The 18,420-nt window shown below is 43.9% G+C and overlaps 2 protein-coding genes across 5 annotated transcripts; both read right to left on the reverse strand.

The window, feature by feature from the left end:
- Window positions 1-347: 347 nt before the first annotated feature.
- LOC145395153 (uncharacterized) lies at window positions 348-9,335 on the reverse strand. Of its 4 annotated transcripts, none has more exons than XM_080268847.1 (7): window positions 9,224-9,335; window positions 2,399-2,503; window positions 1,836-2,024; window positions 1,605-1,703; window positions 1,390-1,519; window positions 1,010-1,155; window positions 348-917 (listed from the first exon to the last, which is right to left on the reverse strand). In XM_080268847.1, the coding sequence occupies exons 2-7, from the start codon at window positions 2,492-2,494 to the stop codon at window positions 672-674; spliced, it is 906 nt and encodes a 301-aa protein (XP_080124973.1). In that variant the 5' UTR covers window positions 2,495-2,503; window positions 9,224-9,335; the 3' UTR covers window positions 348-671. The 4 variants fall into 4 exon arrangements, with proteins under 4 accessions (XP_080124973.1, XP_080124972.1, XP_080124974.1 ...); XM_080268846.1 differs by lacking the exon at window positions 9,224-9,335 and adding an exon at window positions 6,958-6,972; XM_080268848.1 differs by lacking the exon at window positions 9,224-9,335 and adding an exon at window positions 5,451-5,571.
- A 115-nt stretch (window positions 9,336-9,450) lies between these two features.
- LOC145395152 (uncharacterized) lies at window positions 9,451-16,136 on the reverse strand. Its single transcript, XM_080268845.1, has 6 exons — window positions 16,042-16,136; window positions 13,222-13,276; window positions 12,178-12,303; window positions 11,688-11,849; window positions 10,886-11,058; window positions 9,451-10,331 (listed from the first exon to the last, which is right to left on the reverse strand). Exons 2-6 carry the CDS (start codon window positions 13,271-13,273, stop codon window positions 9,489-9,491), a joined length of 1,356 nt encoding a protein of 451 aa, XP_080124971.1. The 5' UTR covers window positions 13,274-13,276; window positions 16,042-16,136; the 3' UTR covers window positions 9,451-9,488.
- Window positions 16,137-18,420: the final 2,284 nt, after the last annotated feature.

The raw sequence follows: 18,420 nt of genomic DNA on the forward strand, positions 1-18,420 counted from the left end.
ATATCTATTTGTAAGTATTCTATCTATCTATCTAAGTATTCTATCTATCTGCCTAAATCTACTGAAGTCTATCCACTCAAATATATCTGCTAAGACACTGGAATCTATTTATCTATCAGGCGCACAATCACATCTATTATATACATCAGAATATAGTATTTAAAAATGTACCAAAATCTATGAAATGCCATTAATATGAGAGAGAGAGAGAGAGAGAGAGAGAATACTTCAACAATTAACACTATGTACATTATCAAACACAATATCTAAACCTTGCATTAAAGAAGAGGAGGAGGAGGAGGAGGAGGAGGAGAAGGAGAAGGAGGAAGAAGAAGACGAAGAAGAGGAGGAGGAAGAAGAAGACGAAGAAGAGGAGGAGGAGGAGGAGGAGGAGGAGAGGAAGAAGACGAAGAAAAGGAGGAGGAGTAACTTCGCTCCTTTTCCCCTATCATAACAAATCTAAACCCTACCGTAACATCCGTGACTGTAAAACTTTGGCAGTGTTGAGAATGAAGGAAGTGGTGACGATGGTGATGAAAAAGTACAAGTATAATAATAATAATAATAATAATAATAATAATAATAATAATAATGTCTTCACAGTAAGTTTTAAAAGTCCATAGTGATAGTTGAAATAAGCGAGGTGTGGAACATTACTGGAACCTTAGCAATCACGAGGGAACCTGCCAATCACAGGCCGAGGTGGAGGCGGAGGAGGATGAGCTGGACCGATTTGAAACTAGATTTTCGGTTACTTCCCCTCCATTTTTCTCTCCTCCCTCCCTCTTCTCTCCCTTCCTCTCTCCTCCCTCCCTCTTCTCTCCTTCTCTTCCTTCCTCCGCTCTGTTCTCTCCCTTCTCCATCGCCTCTTCCTTCCATCCCGGCGCGTACAGCATGGGGGAAGTGACGTCACAAGGCTGTGGGTATGAAACACGGACCAAGACAAAAGTTAAAAAATACCAAAAGAATAAGACAAAGATAGCACATAAAACGGGCAAACGTGACCCACCTGCAAGAAAGACGACACCGGCCTCTGTTTCATGGCCACAAATCCAACCTGGCCGTCCTCATGGCCCTGCGCGTCCATGGCCACGGCCCCCCTCACCACCCCGCCCCTGCCACCGTCACTGCTGCCCTCACTCACACACGACACCGCTGCGAATGAGACAAGGATAGCAAAGGCAGTAGTACCCGTAGCAACAGCAACAACAATAATAATAATAGTTGCAGTAGTAGTAGTAGTAGAAGTGATAATAACAATAAAACAACAATAATAATAATAAAAAAATCCACTAAGAACGCCATAAAGATCATTTTCACACATCAGAGAGAGAGAGAGAGAGACACACACACACACACACACACACACACACGCACACACACACTCACGTCTGTCTCGTCCTGTCACGACGGTGGCGGATTCAAATAATGGCGCGTGTAGGTCTCTGTTCTTCCTCCACGTGACCACCTCCCACGCCAGGTGTGCCAGGAACGCCGAGAAGGCCAGGAACCCAAACACCTGAGATAGATAGATGGATAGATAGACAGATAGATAGATATACACAGATAGATAAACACCAATGCCAGTCACCAGCAGTACTAACCCCAGCAGCCCTCAGCATCCTAGCAGCGGAGGCCACCTCAATCATGACACAGCTAGCGATCATCATTAACACGCTGTTGAGGCCGCTGTGTACCAGACCCTGCAGGGAAAGGATGGATATGTACTGCACTTGTAATAATAATAATAATAATAAATAATGACAATAGATAGAAGGGATAAAGAAAAAATAAATGCTCTCTCCAATCTCATTTTAAATTGCCACGCCACTGACCATCTTATTCCAGTCGAGGCGGGTCCTGGGGCAGAGTGCAGTGTGTAGGTGTAAGACCCTGAGCGCCGCCATGCCACAGCAGCTGAGGGAGGCCACGAAGGAGAACACGATAAACACGCCGTGACCTGACCTCACCCGCCACAACATTGACCCAGCCACACCCAGCAGGAACCCCACCACACAGCACCCCTGAGGTAAATGCAAAGGTACACGAGATTAGCCTGGCACTCTCTCTCTCTCTCTCTCTCTCATACACTACATACAAGATAAACAAATAAATCAACATGGAGTATAACTGTAGTAGTAGTGGTAGTAGTAGTAACAGTAGTAGTAGTAACAACTCCAGGATCATTTGGACAAAAACCCTGTGGACTGCAGGCTCAAGTTACCCTCTTCCTGCAGTCCACCATCATCCTCTCGGGGGACAGAGACGGAGTTAAATGACGCATAAAAAGGAAGATCACTGCCAGAACCACCCCTCACCACTAAGGTCCTCTAGATCTGTATAATCTACGTAACCTAGCTCCAGGGCCCTCAGCATCTGTGTAATCTGTGTCACTCACCATCTGTAGAGCCACCAAGAGGCCGGGTAACTTCGTGAAGAAACTCCAGTCAGGTTTAAGGCGCTCTCTCTCCGACGACTCCCCCAGGTAAGGCATAACTTAGCTCTGACGGTGAGACAGGTCCTTCATGAGTAGGGATAGATAGATGGATGGATGGAAGGATGGAAGGATGGATGGATAGGGAGATGGACAGATGAATGAGGGAATGATAGACTGATAGCTACACACACACACACACACACACACACACACACACACACACAGAGGAAAGCGTAGATTAGATATGGAGGAGGGAAATGCAACAGAATGAGAGAGAGAGAGAGAGAGAGAGAGAGAGAGAGAGAGAGAGAGAGAGAGAGAGAGAGAGAGAGAGAATCAATACATACTTTACACTGGTAATAATTATGGTTCTAACACAGGCAGAAATAGATATAAGAGCTGAGGTTTGTTGGACGCAGTAAAGGATGATGCTAGTCACGAAGAAGTGCCACGGAAAGGAGAACTGATAGGGTAATATAGGACTGGATAGACGGGGGTCGTTACTGAGGAGGGATGGAAGGAGGGGTGCTCTCCCCCCCCCTCTCTCTCTCTTTATCGCTCTCTCTCTCTCTCTCTCTGTTTAAGAAGTATAGCTAAGAAGTGAAAAAGTATCGCTCACATTGGGAGAGTGGGTGAATGTGTGGATCAATACCAGAGAGAGAGAGAGAGAGAGAGGGGGGGGGGGAATAAAAATAGGAGCAATAAATACGTAAAGAGGAATACTAATCAGAGCAATAAATACGGGAAGAGAGAGAGACAGAGAGAGAGAGAGAACGGCAATACGTAGAAAGATGAACACAAATAACAGCAATAAATACGGAAAGAGAGAGAGAGAGAGAGAGAGAGAGAGAGGAGAGAGAAGGGGGGGGATTAGGGAGACATCGATCGAGAGTAGGGAGGCGAAGGGAGGGAAAAGCCATGAAAACTGAAGTAGAGATAAAAGAAGAGAAAGGGAGGGGACGAGGGGAGAGGAGAGAAGGGAAGAGAGGAGAGGAGAGGAGAGGAAAGAAGGGAAGAGAGGAGAGGAGAGGAAAGAAGAGAAAAGATGAAAGGAGAAAAGAGAGGAGAGACGAGCAGCCAATGACATGGAGGTGAATATATGCAGAATAGAATAATAAGCATAGAATGGATGAAAAGGCACAATAATGGCATGAGAGAGAGAGAGAGAGAGAGAGAGAGAGAGAGAGAGAGAGAGAGAGTCAGGCAGGTAGGTGTGTGTGTAGGCGTCTAAGTTGTGTCATCGCCTAAAGCAGAAAGGATCACTCGCCAAGCATACGAATCCCTCTATTATTATTATTATTATTATTATTATTATTATACATTGGTAGTTGGAGGAAAAAAATCCGGAAATATATCCCCTTAACCCCTATGAAACAGTTAATATATTTCTCCTTTAAATTTTGAAACTGAAGCAGTTGGATACAGCCTTCACTAACAATGCCAGAAACGCCCTCAATTTTTAGAATCATATTTACGTTGCAAGAATTAAATAAAATATGCGTTACACACTGCAAGGGGTGAATTATTATTATTCCTTCGAAACAACACCCCCCTCCCCCACGAAAAAATAAACAAATTAATGACTGACTGTTTGAAATATTTAATGTTTTGCAAATAAATAAATACAGTACTCAAATACTCCTCTGAACGCATGATCCCAACCTAATATATCAATAATAATAATAATATGATACACAATTATGAAAACACGTGAATATATATAATTAATAATGTAAGAAACTGTATATGTATAAAAAACATGGAAAGGACCTTGGAAATTTAACACGGTCGCGTCCATAACAAAACATGAAGACAAACACTAGGTCATAAATATTTTAAATCACAAAAACGCTACGTAAAAATAATACAAAATACACAGAGAATTAAATAAGAAAACACTGGCGAAAAAATGCAAAGGTATAGGGACAGGAATCCGAAATGCTGAGATACCGAAAGCGATAACGGAACACCCGAGGATTATTCATGGCGTGACGAATTGCTCATCATCATTACTATCATCATAATTATCATCACCATTATTACTGTCATCACCATCAACATAATTATCATCACCCTAATCTTGATTCTTACTATTCCGAAGTCTCTCTCTCTCTCATACACACAAACACACACACACACACACGGCTATTAACGGTACCTTGAAGAATGGAAAAATCATGATACCTTGACTGTGTGTGTGTGTGTGTGTGTGTGTGTGTGTGTGTCTTGGCACAAACACCACCCTACTACCAACACCACACTATACCACCAACCAATCACCTTGCCACACCACACTATCCTACCACATCCACGTACACTACCACACCACATTTCTAAAACACCCACTGCCACACCATCACCACATCATGCTTTCAACCATACCACCACACTAACTACAGCCTCTCTCTCTCTGCACTGACACCTGTAATACCACCACCACCACACCACACCTACCACACTGCAGTATAATTCCATCGATCCTCCTAACACCACAGTTTCAAAACACTGCCTATACCACACCACCACCACCACACATGTCCACCACATCTACGTTAATCTTACTGCCATAGCTCCACACCTACCACAATTCACTACCACCACCACCACAGCCACATCTGTCTTAATCCTTAATGCAAAACACAATACCACCACCACATCTAAAGACTCCTTACACCACACCACACTACCACACCTGCGACCACATCTGTTTCCTCCCTCACCACCACAACAATGAATTCTGTATACTACCACACCACCACAAACAAACATCACCATCCACCACAGCTCACCACAACGCCATCGATCAATACACCACACCACACCACAACACTGGTTCATATACCACTGTTACGCATCACCACCACCACCATCATCACCACCCACATCACTCTTCATCTGTCTTCATCACTTCTGTCTATCTTTTTACTCTTCACAGTGTCACTCTCACTCTCTCTCTCTCTCTCCAATATTTTCTTACTTCTCTCTCTCTCTCTCTCTCTCCTCTCAGCTCTACCTCTTCTTCACGATTCTGTCTCCTGTCTCCAATTTTCTCTCTCTTCCCTCCATGCCTCTTTTCTCTCCACTACTCTCTTTTTCTCTCCTCTCCACCTCTCTCACCAACACCACTGCCTTCCACTTCCCTCCCCTCTACCAACCATACCTTCAGTTTCACGATTCTCTCCAGTCTTCTCTCTTCTCTCCACGCCTCTCTTTCTCTTCTCTCCACTGCTCCTTCTCTCTCCTCTCCACCTCTCTCTCACCAACACTACTGCCCTTCTCCACCTCTCTCTCTCTCTCCCTCCACCACCTCCACCCAATCCACTATCACACACACAGCTACATATCCTGTCATGATAAACGCATCCTCTCGAAAACTGGGCATTTGTGTGTGTGTGTGTGTGTGTGTGTGTGTGTGTGTGTGTGTGTGTGTGTGTGAGCTTTCCTTCACTTCTACACACAATCCCCCCCTCCCTCTCGCTCCTCCCTTTCTCTTTACTTATATCTTTCACGACTATCCTCGTTCCCTTCTCTCTCTCTCTCCACCTTTGTGAATTTCCTGTTTGTCATCATCATCATCATCACAATCCACCTTTCTTCCTTCTTCCACACGTTTTTCTTTCTCTTTGTCTTCCACATAAACGTTTCCCTCTCTCTCTCCTGCCTGTCCCCTCTTTCTTCGTGTTCTACATAAACGTTTCTCTTTTTTCTCTCTCTCTCTCCACTCTCTTTGTCTTTCATGCAAACGTTTCTCTCCTGTCCATCCTCTCTTCGTCTTCCACAAACGCTTCTCTCTCTCTCTCTCTCTCTTTTCATTCTCCTCCTCTCTAACTTCTCTCTCTTCTCCACACATTCCACACTCTACCCTTCTCTCCTCTATTCACCTTCTCTTTTCTTCTCTCTCTTCTCCACACGCTCCACTCTCTCCCTCCTTTCTCTCTCTCTCTTTCTCCACACAATCCACTCTCTCCTCTCTTCGTATTCCACACAAACATTTCCTTTCCTCTCTTCTGCCTTTCCTCTCTCTCTCTCTCTCTCTCCGTCTTTCACACACTCTTCCTTCTCTTCACTACCCTCCTCTCTTTCTCTTTATATATCTCTTCACTAATGCTCTTCTCTCTCTTTTCCACAATAACTCACTCTCTTTTCTCTTTAATTTTCTTTTTTCTTTACTCATTATTTTCCAACTGATGTATATATATTGTTTTTTTCTGAGAGAGAGAGAGAGAGAGAGAGAGAGAGAGAGAGAGAGAGAGAGAGAGAGAGAAAGGGAGGGGAAGAGATAGAGGGAGGAAAGAAAATGAAAGAGAGTGAATGAGAGAGAGAGAATGACGGAGAGGGAGGGGGAAAGTGTGCATGTGTGAGAGAGAGGGGGAGGGAGAGGAGCTTAGAGAGAGTGAGAAAGGAAGAGAGCGGGCCGTGAAGGAAAATGAGAGATAGTGAATGAAGAAGACGAAAGGAAGTATGGAAAGATAGTGAGAGAGAGAGAGAGAGTGAGCGAGTGTGAGAGAGAGAGAGCTCACCACATGTTGGCAGCCTTGTGTGAGCTGCCATACTAAAGTTGCTACGCTGCTCTCTCTCTCTCTCTCTCTAATATTACTCCCTCCCTCGCTCTCTCTAATATTACCCCCTCCCTCCCTCTCTCTCATATTATTCCCTCTCTCTCTCTAATATTCCTCCATTCTTTCTCTTACTCTAGCTTTCTCCCCCCCTTTTTTCTCTCTCCCTCCCTGCCTCTCTAGGTCTTCCCTCCCTCCATTCCTATTCATAGCTTCTCTCCCTCCCTCCCCCTCCACCCGCCTGCATGTCACTCTCCCTCCTCCCCTACCTCCTTATTCATGCCTCTCTCTCTCTCTCTAATTCGCGTGTATCACTAATTATTCACGATAGCGACTCTCTCCTTCCCTCCCTCTCTCCTTCCTTTTCCTTTCCTCCCTCCCTCCCCTTCCTTCCTGTTTCTCTTCCTTCTTCCCTCCTCTCTCGTTCATTTCCTTTCCTCCCTCATTCTTTCCCTCCCTCTTCCCACTCTCTCCTTCCTGTTTCTCTACTTCCCTCCCTCCTGTTTCCTTCCTTTTCCTTTCCTCCCTCTCCCCCTCCCCTTCCTTCCTGTTTCTCTACTTCCCTCCCTCCTGTTTCCCTCCTCTCTCGTTCCATTTCCTTCCCTCCTGTTTCTCTCCCTCCTTCCTTCCCTCCTGCTTCTCTCCCTCCCTCCCTCCTGTTTCCCTCCTCTCTCGTTCCTTTTCTTTTCCTCCGTTTATTTCCCTCCCTCTTTCCTCTCTCACTTTCTCCTTCCCTTGAGTAGCATTCCATAAACAAAATACCTCAAACCACCCCTCAGACACAAACCCATTAGGACCCAGTTAGACAGACAGATGGACAGACAATATTTAGATAGATAGATAGACAAATGGAATGACAAAGGCAGGAGAAAGAGAGAGAGAGAGAGAGAGAGAGATGCAGAGAGAGACACACTGATTATATTCTGGTCAAGGAAATATAGCAGAATAGATAATTTTGATATATTAAGCATAGTGTCTTATAAAGGTAACAATAGCAAAATATGTCACAGAATTATCATCATCGTCGTCATTATCATCATCGTCATCATTATCATCATCGTCATCATTATCATCATCATAATCATCATCACGTAACTCATTTCCTATCGTCGTCATCATCATCATCGCTGTGACTCATATACCGATGCGAAAACCCAATGAATTGTTATATAAACTTCATATCTGTGCAATGTATCAACCTAAACATGAAGGAATAATAATAATAATAGTAATAATAATAATAATAATAATAATAATAATAATAGTAATAATAATAATAATAGTAATAATAATAATAATAGTAATAATAATAATAATAATAATAATAGTAATAATAATAATAATAATAATAATAAAATATAATGCCTAAGAGTGTTAATGATGGCTATAGCTAACCCCTCCAAGCTGGGAAGTCTCCACTAAGCAGAATGTCTGAAAAAATAAACTAATAATAATAATAATAATAATAATAATAACTATATGAATGAGGCTCTACAAAATATAATACTAAAAATAACTATTAGTAGTATCAATAATAATAATAATAATGATAATAAAAAAATATATAATCAATAGTCATAAAATATACTTAATAATAATTACTGTGAATAATAATAATAATCATGAACATTAATGAAGGCTGTATCACACCTCTCAAGTTCAAAAAGCCTCTCCGAACCTAAATAACGCTGTCTAGGGAGAAAATAAATAAATAAAGTCATGGGGTCTAAAGCAACACATCTGTTTTCTAATCATCCAGCACTAGGCTGAGTTTTCTGCGTCAGTTTTAAATATTTATCACAGGACTGTTGTGCTCTATGGCAGTAAGCTGACACTGGGATGATTTACTGCATTATTATGTGGCTTGAGACGGAAGCCTTCACACAGTGGCATCAACGGAGAGGTAATTTCACCCCGCCCTCCCTCCCTAACCCCGAAAACAATTAATGGTGGACTGCAAGATAGGGTCAATTCCACCCTACGCTCCCTCCCTCCTTATCTCTATTCCCCCATACGAAGGACGGTGGACAACTGGAGAGGTAAATTTCACCCTGCACTGCAATGGGTCGCACCCCAATGCATCCCTCAGCCTTCTCCCTATCCCCCAAAAGGACGACGGTGGGGTGAAAAAGGGACAATTTCAGCCTGCAGTCCATCTACTTCAGATCCACATAGCCACAAGGACAAAAATCATATCATATCGTTTATAAAGGCTCCAACATACACTGACCTTGATCACCTTATGATGGCCTAACATCACACCCTATGACCTCATTCCAGGTCTTCTTTGGTCTGCTTCTGTATATCGTGCGTCCTGTAACCGACCAGCAGAGTCAAGCCAAGCCCCCAAATTTTGTGCCTCAGTTCTGGAAATTATCACAGGATTCTCACGTTCTACTGGGGCGTCTAGATAGATGCAGATAAGATAGATACACTGATAGATGGATAATTATACAAGGGCTTTTTATACAGAGGGATTACTGTACTTTCCTCCTCTAATCATCCAGCACAGAGTCAAGCCAATCCTCTAAGTCCTCGGCCTCAGTTTTTGACACAATCACAGGCTTCTCGTGTTCTATGGGCGCGTCCAGGTCAACAGCTGGGCCTTGAGTCTCCTCCTTGGCCTCCTCCACTTCCAGCAGGTCTGAAATGTCCATCACGGCTGCCTTGGCGTCTTGCCCTGCCTTCTTAGCAGCCGTGGCACTGTTCACTTTAGAAAGCCCAAAATCAAAGCCTCCCGGACCCTTTGCTTTTGGTGGCTCTCTGACAGGCTTGTTTTTCGTTTTTTCATTTGACTTGGCGGCACGACTGACATTCTTATCTGGCTTGTCATTAGTGGCTGGCTGGGGTTTAGGACTCTTTTCCTTAGCTACGGGTTTAGCATTATTTTCCTTGACTATTGCCTTAGGGCCATTTTCTTTCGTGACTGGTTTTGGACTGTTCTCTTTAACCGGTTTTGGACTGTCTTCCTTAATCAGTTTTGGACGGTTCTCCCTAACGACTGGTTGGCTCTTAACAGGACTGGGCTCTCGGGGTGGCGTGGCATCCTTCTCGACACCCGGCGCCTGCAGGAGGGTGTTCAAATCCACATCCTCAGGCTCCGGCGCGAAGGCCTCGGTAAGCGACAGGGCGACGTCCACGGCCGTCTTGGTGCTGGGTATATTTTCCGTTTCCTCCAAGTTTTCGTCAGTTATCAGGGCCAGCGGTTCGGCCTCGCTTATCTTCAGGCTCTGCAGCAGCTTTTCGTGGATTTCTGAGCAGTCCTTGTATTCCTTGTTGGGTTTATAGAGTTTGCAGTTGTCGTCGGCCAACTGTGTGTAGAATTCAACCACCGAGTCCTTGAAAGAGAGGTAAAATGGACTTTGGAGAGAGAGAGAGAGACAGAGACAGACAGACACAGCTCAAATCCTGTATAACACATCTAGGTAAATACATCTCACATAGCTTACTCTGATACAGCCACACCAGAATTCCTCACAGCTACACTACACCACACACCCTGCAACGCATCAACACCTATACATTACAATACACTCACTGGTAAACAGTCTTCTGGTATATTGTGTGTATAGAAGGAGAGTTTATATGAAGGCCACCACTTCATCCTCAGCCTCCCCCTCCCTCTCATACACTCTACTTGTTAGTCTCTCACTCTCCATATGTTCGATAAATATATATACAATAGTCAAACAGCATCAGGAGGCATATACTAACAGGTAAAGAGTCTTCTGGTATATTAAGCTGAGTGTATAGAGGCAGTGTGTTGATGGCAGACACCACCACATCCTCAGTCTCCCCCTCCCTCTCCCCCTCTCACACACTCCTCATTAGTCTCTCTCTCTCTACATGTTTGATAAATATAGTCAGATAGCATCAGGGGGCATATACTAACAGGTAAAGAGTCTTCTGATATATTAAGCTGTGTGTATAGAGGCAGTGTGTTGATGGCGGCCACCAAGTCAGCCACGTGTAGCGCACCGAGGCCATGGGAGGCTAAGATGCTGGCCTCCTCATCTTCCCAGTCCATCTCTCCCTTCAAACGCAGGTGACTCCCGGCGCTATTGGCTGAAACACAGGTAAGCACACACATAGATGGATTAATATACAAACACACAGATAAACACAGCTTACATCCTTATGGCCCTCATCCACTTGGTGTGCCTTTACCCACTACACCATCAGGCATCTAAAAAACTGAATGATGTCCAAGTATCTAAGAAAATGCATGATATATCTAAGAAAAGCCTTTACCCACTACACCATCAGGCATCTAAAAAACTGAATGATGTCCAAGTATCTAAGAAAATGCATGATATATCTAAGAAACTACATGATGTCCAGGTGTCTAGGAAGCTGCATGATGTCCAGAAATAGGTAATAAGTCTAGTAACAATAAAAAAAACACTCTTTACTGTTTAAATATCTGTGACAAATCTTCGCTAACTGTGTAATCCTCTCAGTACAACATAAAAGATGATAGCAAGGTGTGATATGCAAACTAAATTGCTTAGGAAAAGATGTTAGGGCACTTTCTGAACCAACAACAATATGGAACTAAAGGCATAAGGGCATACTACTCACAGTGCTGTTCAAGAATGTGAAAATCTTTACCAAATCTCTCTCTCTCTGATACACACACAGTCACACACACACACACACACACACACACACACACACACACACACACTACCCACCTTGCTGCTCTAAAATCTCAGCGAAGTCTTCGCCAATCATGTAATCCTCTCCGTCCTCGGGCTCGTTGGCTGCCATCTCTTCGTACCGAGACCAGTTGCTCAACACACTGCCACGCTGGTATTTCTGTGGCTCCTTTACCTCCTTGTCTGGCATTATCGTCACTGGAAAAAAACAATCATCATCGTTATTATCATTACAATCGTCATCACCACCACCTTCATGATCACCACCACCACCATCATCATCATCACTACTGCCACCACCAGTCCTAACCATTCTTTCCCGCTTAAGCATCATCATCAATCACCATCATCATAATTATCATTACTCATTATCACCACCATCAATCACCATCACCATGATCAACACTCACCATCATCACTAAGGCTGGGAGTGGGTAATGAGAACAAGAAAAACTCTGATACAGTAGTCACACATACACACACACACACACAATTAGGTAAGAACATACACACCAATATCTCATACCTGACTCGTACTGTTTGGGTTCAGCATACGCCACACCGCTGCCCCCCTGCCTCTGAACCTTGGCTGCTGTGGGTTCTTTCTCCGGCTCAGGGTCTCGATTACTGGCACCAACTGGATTCTGTGGGCCTGGGGGGAGACGAAGGAAGATATACGAATGCCACAATAACCATCGCTATACTCCCGTCACTTAAACTTGGCCTAATAGTGTGAATTTATTGAAGACTTGAGAGAGAGGAAGGATGGGACTGGACTGTACTGGTGTTGTGATGAGGAGGGGTAGACTGAGATGGTCTGGGCATATGGGGAGGATGGAGGATGACAGCTGGATGTGGATGGTGAGAAATGTGAATGTCAGGGGTAGGATTGTGAGTGGCAGACTGAAGAAAACCTGGGATGAGAGCACAGTTTCTGACCTCAGGGATAAGGGACTGAATAGGGAGGCTGCCAGAGATCAAGCAGCATGGAGAGCTGCCATTAGGTGACCAAGGCCAACAGATGAAAGCATGCTGAAGCCTTTATGATACCACAATCACCAGTAGAATTACTCCCTTCACTTAGAACTTGGCCTGAAAATTTTTGCATTGAAATAACAGTCAAAGAACTGAATATGCTTACAATATTTAAAAGAGCTAAATAAAAAATAAACAAACAAGCACATAAATATAATAAAAAGGCCAAACTCACTCACACCTCCAGTGCAAGGTGATGAAGTGTTATCCGTCTTGTAAGTCTGTTCCATCATAAATTTAAACTGTTCACCTGTATCACCTTAGCCTATCTGTGTGAGAATATTGGCAGCTGAACCTTGATAATCTGAAGTTTGTTAGGAAATCAGGAAGTGGAGCAGAATACTGGTGAGAGTGAAGGAAGAGGAGCTAGGCGCGCACTCTCTCTCTCTCTCTCATACATTCATTCATCCACTGTCACATTTCATTTCCTGTCATTCCTCCATCGTTAACTCTTCTGCGCCAATCACAGTGAAACAACTACATCACTACAGTCCAGGCAATAACATATCCCCCGTCTGTCATTTCCCTGGCTCACCTCCAGCATCGTGCCGAACCCGCTGCTGCCGCTGACGTCTGCGATCCGGCATTGTCTGTTGGGGTGAGGTGAGAATCAGTACACAATACCAGTAGTAATTTTTTTTTTTTTTTTTTACATCATTTGCCATTTTCTAAAGCTGTGCTGTACTGCAATCATCCTATTTAACTCGTGTTTGTTGTTGCTCTATCCCAGTCTGTTTGGCTAAGCAGGCCCATCAACCACATGCAAGCAGCCACCTTGCTGTGGCAGACAGAACCCTGCCAGGGTGAGAACTGGGTCCTTCTACATCGCAAGGTGCAGGAGGCACAGTCCCAAGAGGATGAGCAGTGTATGGCAGATTTGTTATATGTATCAGTATCAGTAGTAGTCTTAGTCTGACTCTAACTACCTGGTAAATGTGGCGGAGTTCCCCACCTGGGAGTGTTGCGCAAGGTCAACTACCAGTCCCTGGCCCCACAGCACTCACATGGTAGTACTGCACCTCCTGGGATGATGGTAACCATATAAGTGATATCATTATGGTGGACTAACGGGAGCTACACCTTTATCATTATGGTGGACTAACGGGAGCTACACCTTGCCCTAGGGTGACCCAGGACTATGCAGGGCAGGGACGTCCATCTTCCCTGAGCCAGGCACATGACCCAGCCGCATACCCTATCTATTTCTTACTAATACAGTATAAATAAAGTATCATAGAACAACTACCTATCTACTGCCAGATGCCATAATCCCATAAGGGGTGGTCGTTTGTCTTTGAAGGTCGTATAGGTAGGTACTGGTACGCTAAAACTGTAGTGCGTATGTAAGCCGGCAACAACACTATTTATAATTACAATCTATCTATCTATCTATAACCCGACGCCCCAATCCCGCAAAGGGTGGCCACAGACAAAACGCCTCCAAGTCACTCTGTCACTATAATTACAAACAGTAAGGAAATAAGTGAGTATATAAAAAAATCTCCAGTGTATGTAATGTACAATCAATTACTTTTTATCTCTCTTTTCATAAAACAATTTTGTCCCTCTCTCTCTCTTTTAACTTGGCAAAACTTTCATCCTTTGTACTGGCATCTTGCTATAATTAATTGGGACACACTGCATGTGGAGAGGATGGGGGATGATAATTGGGTGAGGAAGGAGAGAAGTGTTAATATTGGGGGTGGGGTTATGAGGGGTAGACCGAGAAAGACATGGGACGAGGTCATTAAGTGTGACCTGAGGGTTAAGGGACTGAACAGGGAGGCTGCAATGGATCGTGCAGCATGGAGAGCCGCCATTAGGTGACCAAGGCCGACACATGCAAGCATGTTGGAGCCTTTAAAAACGAAACGAAACGAAACAAACTGCAGCAGCCCCTATCCACTAACAATAACAATCTTATGAGAGGCCTGGTTACCGGTACTTTTTTTTTCCTTGGAGGGAACAATTTTGTGGGATTCTGGCCTTAGGTTCCTTCTTTCTTGTATAAAAAAATAAATAAATAAAAGTTAAAATTCTAAAGCTAGACACCTTCATCCTGTAAGGAGTGGCCACAAACAAATCACCTCCATGTCCTACACTATCAGGCTACCCTCTCTCCAACCCACACCCTCTCTCATATGCCTCCCATGGGATTACTTTTAAGTTTCATTATTATATATCATTTAAAACACCCAAATTACCCAAATTCTGCACAAAATACACATTTGGATACAAAGGAGACTAAAGATTGCTTGATTTGGATGAAAGTCTATGTAAGTGAGGTGGAGGGGAAGGCTGAAGATGAGATGGAGGGATGGAGTGGAGAGGTATATGAGTGAGGGGGAAGTGTGAGCTAGGGGAAGGGCAGTGAAATGATGGGGGACTGGGCACCATGGAGGAGATTTGTTTGTGGCCACCCCTTACAGGATTATGGCATCTAGAAATAGACAGACAGACCTATTCATCCTTCATTCTCATTATCCAGAGTTTGTCAGACAGAGTTGTTAGGTTACGGTTGGTCAGGACTGGATGGTTTAGGTTAGGTTAGATTACCAGTAAGTTACTGAGTTAGGTTAGAGAAAGTTGTTAGGATTGGATTGGATTGGATAGGTTAGGTTGTTAAGTTAGATTATGCTATTGCTTTGGGTTAAAGTTATTAGGTTAAGTCATCAGGCTAAGTTATCAAGTTGTTAGGTTTGATTAAGTTGGTTTAAGTCAGATTTGGGAATTTCTTTGGGTTAACTGGGACAAAACAACTGCTGACAGATTAACCATGGGACAATTAACCTCAACCACTAATTAACCGGCAGGTATTTTTCCATAGGCTGCATTAAAAAAAAAAAAAAAAAAAATACAATAAATTATAATAATGAAAAATTAACACCTTTAAGATAATGCATATCTGCAACTTTACATAAATCCATCACCAACAAATAAGGGTAACGCCCCCCCCCAAAATAAAATAATAACAACAATAATAATGACAAATATATACAATACATTAACATGTATGGGAGCTCTCTTGCCTAAAAGGGTACCGGCATGGTAATTGCAATCCAAAACTAATCTTGAACTCTTGACCACAGGCCAAAATTACCCTTCTTCCTTTTGGAGGATTGGGAGACCTGAAGAACGTTTACATAACTGAACAGCTCCACCAACCAGTCCCATCAGTGCCACCACATGAAGGCGTCCCTCCCCTGCACCTCAATGCCGTTTAAGTATTTTAAATAATTACAACTGAAGGAGTAAAGCTTTGAAACTCACCCACGCATCCCTATTTGCACGCTTGTATGTTACCCAGGGCGTCACTAAGCTCTCAAAATATCGCAAAACTTCTAAAATAACTTACGGTGAGCTGCCTTAGAGCTGTTTATGCTGTCACAAAGTATTAAAAGAACTGTTCTGTCCAGCTGGCAGCCACATCAGTCATCACGCCTTCTTCTGGCCAGTATTTACAGCTGATCGCATTCGAAACTGATATAATTTTAATTCTAATATTTCAAAATAAGAGTTATTAATGTACCATTTGAGAGTAATATACGAAAATTATTATTATATAAACATAAATATAAAAATCTTAACTTCAATTAATTTCTAAAGCACGACTGATTAATTTGTTTATTGTTTACGACAAAGGCGACAAGATTGGAATAATTTTCTTTCTAATAATTAACTGCCACATGAAAACCCAACTAAATAAAAACAATGCAACACTTCACTGGAAAAGGCCGCCTACATGCAGTGCCACCAATACAAACGTCCCTCTGACTCCCCCAGTTCCTTCTCAATCCCCCGAAAGGAGGATGGTAGACTGCAAAAGGACAGCTTAAAAAATCCAACTTCCAGTTCACCGGGTGCGGGTTCAAATCAGCCATACAACATCATTAACGTAATCACACACACACACACACACACACACACACACAAATTTAAGGATATGTACGATAAATATGGTTTAAGACACGGGACAGTACGAGCTTGACTCATTCCTGTAAAGATACAATTAGGTAAGAACAATTAGGTAAGGTAAGAACACACACACCTGCTCTTGCTTCACGAGCGCACGAATAATAATACGTAATGCCTTCAGTCCCTTCACCATTCTGCCAACAAAGCCTAAGATGATGAAGCAGACGTTCGGTAAACACCACCAGCCAAGCTGCTGATGTACTAATTTCCTGAACAAACATACACACCTTGTTGGAACTCGCCACCCTTTGCGGGATTAGGGCGTCGGGCTATAGATAGATAGAGAGATAGTCAAGGTAAACGAAGTGAAGGGTACTTCAGTACGGAAGCTACCTGCCTGTTACTTGACACGCGTTATATGGAACACACGTTACCAGAAGGTTACCAGGTTCAGACGTTACTTGGAAAAAGACAAAATCCAGCCCGTTACTTCTGAGACTCGTTACCTGGAAGGGCATCACTTGGCCTGTTACTTAAAAAAGTTAATTGAAAGAATAATTACCTGGAGAAGCCTAACCTGATGCTACTTCCTTGAAACTCGTAACTTGGAAAACATTACCCAGAGGAGCCACTACCTGGAATACAACACCGACCATTAACACATCTTGGAGACACCTCCCTGCCATAAGAACAGGTGCAGAACAATTGTGTCTCCCTAGAACACTTAATTACAGCCATGTCTCCCAAGGAAGCAATGGTGTCCACCCAGGATCCACTAAGGAGGGTGTGGTATCTTGTGCGAGGTCTTCAGTACTGTGGGTCCTTCCCTTACTGCTGGGGCACGCACAAGACTCCAGCCCAACCAAAGTCTGTAGGCCAACCTGAGTCTCTAGTTCAACCCGACTCTCTTGGCCAACCGGGTCTTCTACGCCAACCCAACTCCCTACACCAAGCCACATCTCTGGGCCAACCCAACGTGCCTCCAAGCCAGCCTAAGATCCTGGACGATCCCAAATCTCCAGCCCCACCCACCCCGTCCCTGTGCCGTCCCGCCCCGCCCCAGCTCAGCATCGGCCTGTGCCTGTGGTCAATGTTCACACGCCTCGCCATGCTGTCCCTCTGCGCCCTCCACCTCTCTTGGCTGCTGTCGGTGCTGCCACAACTCATTGGTCAGGTAGTGGTCATTGCTGTCAGCGTGGCTAGTACGATATTTGGTGGCCTCAGTTACATCCTCTGGCTTTACGTCAGCCCTTGCATGGCAAGTCTGCTGACACTCCTCGCTGACATGTGCGCTGACGACTCCCCATCTGACACCAGTGCCACTGTCAGCAAAGTCCCCAGGTTCTTCAACCACCAGACACTGTTGCTGATAGTAACCAGTGGAGTTCTCTGTTCTTTCACATTACTCATGCAAACCAATTACCAGTCCATCACAGAGGTTAGTTTTGCCTTCATCTGCACATTTGGGGGCACAGCCAACGTCGTCATTTTGTTACTGACCTACAGAGAGATTCTGAGGGTCATTGGGCTTCACGTAAGAGTCAGTACGGAGTCGGCCGTCAATGAGGAAGTTACCTGGCCGCAAGATCAAGACATTACCCCACTGACCTGCAAGATTTCCAAGCTCATTAACCTGGAACAAAAACTCATACAGGTGAGATTCTTTTTTTTTTTGTGACTTCATGCTGGTGATACTTCCTCTCAGAAAATGGAAGACGTGTCCCTTTCTTCCTATCATCATTATCACCATTTACTTCTTTACCATCACCACCATAATCATCACCATCATCATCTATACCACCACCAATGTAATCATCAC

Source organism: Coenobita brevimanus, chromosome 30 (genome assembly GCF_032717465.1).
Source record: "Coenobita brevimanus isolate Jiangsu-jjx chromosome 30, ASM3271746v2, whole genome shotgun sequence".
NCBI classification, from domain to species: domain Eukaryota; kingdom Metazoa; phylum Arthropoda; class Malacostraca; order Decapoda; family Coenobitidae; genus Coenobita; species Coenobita brevimanus.

Coding starts and splice junctions, on each gene's coding strand:
- LOC145395153 (XM_080268847.1), bottom strand. CDS start 2,494: ATGCCTTACCTGGGGGAGTCGTCGGAGAGAGAGCGCCTTAAACCTGAC. Junction 2,025..2,398: donor TCTTGGTGGCTCTACAGATG/GTGAGTGACACA, acceptor CATTTACCTCAG/GGGTGCTGTGTGGTGGGGTT. Junction 1,156..1,389: donor CGTGACAGGACGAGACAGAC/GTGAGTGTGTGT, acceptor TCTCATTCGCAG/CGGTGTCGTGTGTGAGTGAG.
- LOC145395152 (XM_080268845.1), bottom strand. CDS start 13,273: ATGCCGGATCGCAGACGTCAGCGGCAGCAGCGGGTTCGGCACGATGCT. Junction 12,304..13,221: donor GGTTCGGCACGATGCTGGAG/GTGAGCCAGGGA, acceptor GTCTCCCCCCAG/GCCCACAGAATCCAGTTGGT. Junction 11,850..12,177: donor ACCCAAACAGTACGAGTCAG/GTATGAGATATT, acceptor GTTTTTTTCCAG/TGACGATAATGCCAGACAAG.